The sequence below is a fragment of the Globicephala melas genome, chromosome 1, assembly GCF_963455315.2.
Source record: "Globicephala melas chromosome 1, mGloMel1.2, whole genome shotgun sequence".
Lineage (NCBI taxonomy): Eukaryota > Metazoa > Chordata > Mammalia > Artiodactyla > Delphinidae > Globicephala > Globicephala melas.
In genome coordinates, this window is record NC_083314.1 from 33494961 (window position 1) to 33499733 (window position 4773).

Sequence of the window (4773 nt, forward strand, 5' to 3'; positions counted from 1 at the left end):
CTCTAGTTGTTTTCTGGTGGCATCTTTAGGATTCTCTATGTATAGTATCATGTCATCTGCAAACAGTGACAGTTTTACTTCTTCTTTTCCAATTTGTATTCCTTTTACTCCTTTTTCTTCTGATTGCCGTGCCTAGGATTTCCATACTATGTTGAATAATAGTGGTGAGAGTGAACATCCTTGTCTTTTTCCTGATCTTAGAGGAAATGCTTTCAGTTTTTCACCACTGAGAATGATGTTTGCTGTGGGATTGTCATATATGACCTTTACTATGTTGAGGTAGGTTCCATCTATGCCCACTTTCTGGAGAGTTTTTATCATAAATGGGTGTTGAATTTTGTCAAAAGCTTTTTCTGCATCTATTGAGATGAGCGTATGGTTTTTATTCTTCAATTTGTTAATACGGTGTATCATATTGATTGATTTGTGTATATTGAAGAATCCTTGCATCCCTGGGATAACTCCCACTTGATCATGGTGTGTGATCCTTTTCATGTGTTGTTGGATTCTGTTTGCTAGTATTTTGTTGAGGATTTTTGCATCTATATTCATCAGTGATATTGGTCTGTAATTTTCTTTTTTTGTAGTATCTTTCTCTGGTGTTGGTATCAGGGTGATAGTGGCCTCATAGAATGAGTTTGGGAGTGTTCCTTCCTCTGCAATTGTTTGGAAGAGTTTGAGAAGGATGGGTGTTAGCTCTTCTCTAAATGGTTGATAGAATTCACCTGTGAAGCCATCTGGTCCTGGACTTTTGTTTGTTGGAAGATTTTTAATCACAGTTTCAATTTGATTACTTGTGATAGGTCTGTTCATATTTTCTATTTCTTCCTGGTTCAGTTTTGGAAGGTTATACCTTTCTAAGAATTTGTCCATTTCTTCCAGGTTGTCCATTTTATTGGCATAGAGTTGCTTGTACTGGTCTCTTAGGATGCTTTGTATTTCTGCGGTGTCTGTTGTAACTTCTCCTTTTTCATTTCTAATTTTATTGATTTGAGTCCTCTCCATCTTTTTCTTGATGAATCTGGCTAATGGTTTATCAATTTTGTTTACCTTCACAAAGAACCAGATTTTAGTTTTATTGATCTTTGCTATTGTTTTCTTTGTTTCTATTTCAGTTATTTCTGCTCTGATCTTTATGATTTCTTTCCTTCTGCTAACTTTGGGTTTTGTTTGTTCTTCTTTCTCTAGTTCCTTTAGGTGTAAGGTTAGATTGTTTATTTGAGATTTTTCTTGTTTCTTGAGGTAGGCTTGTGTAGCTATAAACTTCCCTCTTAGAACTTCTTTTGCTGCATCCCATAGGTTTAGGATCGTCGTGTTTTTATTGTCATTTGTCTCTAGGTATTTTTTGATTTCCTCTTTGATTTCTTCAGTGATCTCTTTGTTATTTAGTAACGTATTGTTTAGCCTCCATGTGTTTGTGTTTTTTACATTTTTTCCCTGTAACTCATTTCTAATCTCATAGCATTGTGGTCAGAAAAGATGCTTGATATGATTTCAATTTTCTTAAAAATACTGTGGCTTCTCGCGGTTGCCCGGGCAGTGCGCGGCTGGAACCACCAGCTGCTTCATCCCATGGCCAGGGGTGGCGTCCAGGTGGCAGAGCACCTAGGAACTCAAGGCCTGAACCCGGGGCCAGACCCCCTGCACTCCCCATCATGGTCAATGGCCCACCAGTACCTGCCTTACTGTGGGCCCAGGAGATGGGCCACGTCCTGGCAGGCCGTGCCCGCAAGCTGCTACTGCAGTTTGGGGTGCTCTTCTGTACCATCCTACTCCTGCTCTGGGTGTCTGTCTTCCTCTATGGCTCCTTCTACTATTCCTACATGCCGACAGTCAGCCACCTCAGCCCCGTGCATTTCTACTACAGGACCGACTGTGATTCCTCCGCCTCCGTACTCTGCTCCTTCCCTGTTGCCAATGTCTCACTGGCTAAGGGTGGACGTGATCGGGTGCTGATGTACGGACAGCCGTACCGCGTTACCTTAGAGCTTGAGCTGCCAGAGTCTCCTGTGAATCAAGATTTGGGCATGTTCTTGGTCACCATTTCATGCTACACCAGAGGCGGCCGAATCATCTCCACCTCTTCACGCTCCGTGATGCTGCATTATCGTTCAAACCTGCTCCAGATGCTTGACACACTGGTCTTCTCTAGCCTCCTGCTGTTTGGCTTTGCAGAGCAGAAGCAGGTCCTGGAGGTGGAGCTGTACCCAGAATACAGGGAGAACTCGTATGTGCCGACCACCGGAGCCGTTATCGAGATCCACAGCAAGTGCATCCAGCTGTACGGAGCCCACCTCCGCATCCACGCCCACTTCACTGGGCTCAGGTACCTGCTGTACAACTTCCCGATGACCTGCGCTTTCGTTGGTGTCGCCAGCAACTTCACCTTCCTCAGCGTCATCGTGCTCTTCAGCTATGTGCAGTGGGTGTGGCGGGGCATCTGGCCCCGACACCGCCTCTCTCTGCAGGTAAACATCCGAAACAGAGACAGGTCCCACAAGGAAGTCCAGCGGAGGATCTCTGCCCATCAGCCAGGCACAGGGCCCCAAGGCCAGGAGGAGTCCACTCAGCTGTCACCCATTACAGAGGATAGTGAGAGCCGTGCAGATCCCTTGGAGCCAGAAGGCCAGCTGTCTGAGGAGGAGAAACCAGATCAACAGCCCCTGAGTGGCGAGGAGGAGCTAGAGCCCGAGGCCAGTGACGGTTCAGGCTCCTGGGAAGATGCAGCTCTGCTGACGGAGGCCAACCTGCCTGTTTCTGCCGCTGCCCTTGCCCCGGAGACCGTGGGCAGCTCTGAACCCTCCACAGGCACTGTCCGACAGCGCCCCATTTGCTCTAGTTCCTGAAGAGAATAGGGCAGAGTCCCCACACTCCAGCCCTCACCCCCCCGATCCCTTTCCCTTTCCGGGGCTCCCTCAATAAACTCTTTTCATGCCAGCTGCCTCCCTGACTCTGAACTGGATTCAGGGCCATTTGAAAACGTGATGTTCCCCAGGCATCCCCCACCTCGATTGGAGGAGGTTGTCTTGTCAGGGGCTACCGATGGGGAAGACCTCCAGACCCTGGACTATTTCAGGCACAGCTGTTTCCATTCATCAGCCTAGGACGTCCAAGGAGCGAAAACCTGCCCACTCCATCCATGTGACTCTCATCTCCCTCTGGGGAGGGGGATAGCATAGGGCGGGTCTGGAAAGCTGGGATACATCATTCTGGCCTCCGTACCCCTCCCTTTCTCAGTCCATTGGGAGGCAGAAGACAGGAAATGACTGCCATGGATGTGGTATGATTTTTTACTGAAACAGCATTTTGTAGCCCAGGCCCCATGCTGTCCACAGCTGTTTTTCTCTCTGATACCAGCCAGGTGGCCCCGTCCTTTGTGTTCCCCTCCTCACCCCCTCACATGACTTTAGCCTTTGGATTCTCAGCTCCTGGCTGCTTTCCACATTCCACTGCTCTTTCAGAACCCAGGCATCCTGGCCTCCAGCTGAAACCGCTGCATGTGGCTTCCCCCACCCCTGGCCCCGTGACTCAGGCCCTCTGAAGGGACCAGCCCTCTTCTTGGCACTCACTGGGGAGGGGGGCAGGGGAAGGGGGGCCAGGTGGTGACATCACAGTTGAGGGGTTTAAAAGCTTTGAGCCAAAACAGAATTGAAATTGAAGACACTGAGAAAACCTGACTGCGCAGCCTGTGCTCCTGGGGACCTCTTAGGACCCCCGGCCTGCTACTCACTGCATCAAGGCCTACCCACCGACCCCATGCCGGGAAATCCCCGCCTTCTGTGGCTCCTGGCTGTCACTTTCTCCTCGGTTCCCAGAGCGCAGCCCTTGGCGGGAGACGCGGAAGAGGAGCAAGATGAGACACCTCTGCCGGCTGTCCCCTGCGACTACGACCGCTGCCGCCACCTGCAGGTACCCTGCCAGGAGCTGCAGAGGGCCGGCCCGACGACGTGCCTGTGCCCTGGCCTCTCCAGCGCCACGCAGCCGCCCGAGCCGCCACGCCTGGGGGAAGTGCGCATGGAGGCCGAGGCGGGCCGCGCCGTGGTGCACTGGTGCGCCTCCTTCTCCCCGGTCCACCAGTACTGGCTGCTGCTTTGGGAAGGCGCCGGGGCTCCGCAGAAGGGGCCCCCCCTCAACTCGACGGTTCGCCGAGCGGAGCTGAAGGGCCTGAAGCCCGGGGGCGCATACGTCGTCTGCGTGGTGGCCTCCAACGCGGCCGGGAAGAGCAGCGTGCCCGGGGCCGAGGGCCTCGACGGCGCGGGCGGCCCCGCCGTCGGGCCCTGCGGCCGGCTGACTGTGCTGCCGAGGCCACTCACGCTGCTGCACGGGGCCGTGGGCGTGGGCTCGGCGCTGGCCCTGCTCAGCTGCTCCGCCCTGGTCTGGCACTTCTGCCTGCGCGAGCGCTGGGGCTGCCCCCACCGAGGCCGCCCGAGCGGCGCGGGACTCTGAGGCCGCCCGGGGGCCTCTCCGGCCAAGCTAAGCCCGGCGCCACTCCGGGGGAGGTGGCGGCCCCCGACAGACGGCGGGATGGAAGGCCGGGCGCTGGGCCCCCACTGTGTCGGTTCAGGCCCCAGACTTTCCACTCTGCCCCGAGCTTAGGTTTAGGAGTAGAGAAGGTCAGCAAATTTTTTCTTAAGGGACCAGAATAATTTAGGCTTTGTGGTTCCAGGGGATAAAATCGAAGATATCCTGTAGTTCTTACACAACCATGTAACCATTTAAAAATGTAAACATCATTCTTAGCTCTTGGGCCTTACAAGTCAGGCCCTGGCCAGA

At 52.7% G+C, this 4773-nt stretch overlaps 1 protein-coding gene and 1 pseudogene across 1 annotated transcript; both read left to right on the forward strand.

The window, feature by feature from the left end:
* Window positions 1-1536: 1536 nt before the first annotated feature.
* Window positions 1537-3615, forward strand: LOC115861733 (seipin pseudogene; annotated as a pseudogene).
* On the forward strand, window positions 3608-4446 carry LOC115861735 (LRRN4 C-terminal-like protein). The gene has a single exon (XM_030872754.2). It carries the CDS (start codon window positions 3757-3759, stop codon window positions 4444-4446), a length of 690 nt encoding a protein of 229 aa, XP_030728614.1. The 5' UTR covers window positions 3608-3756.
* Window positions 4447-4773: the final 327 nt, after the last annotated feature.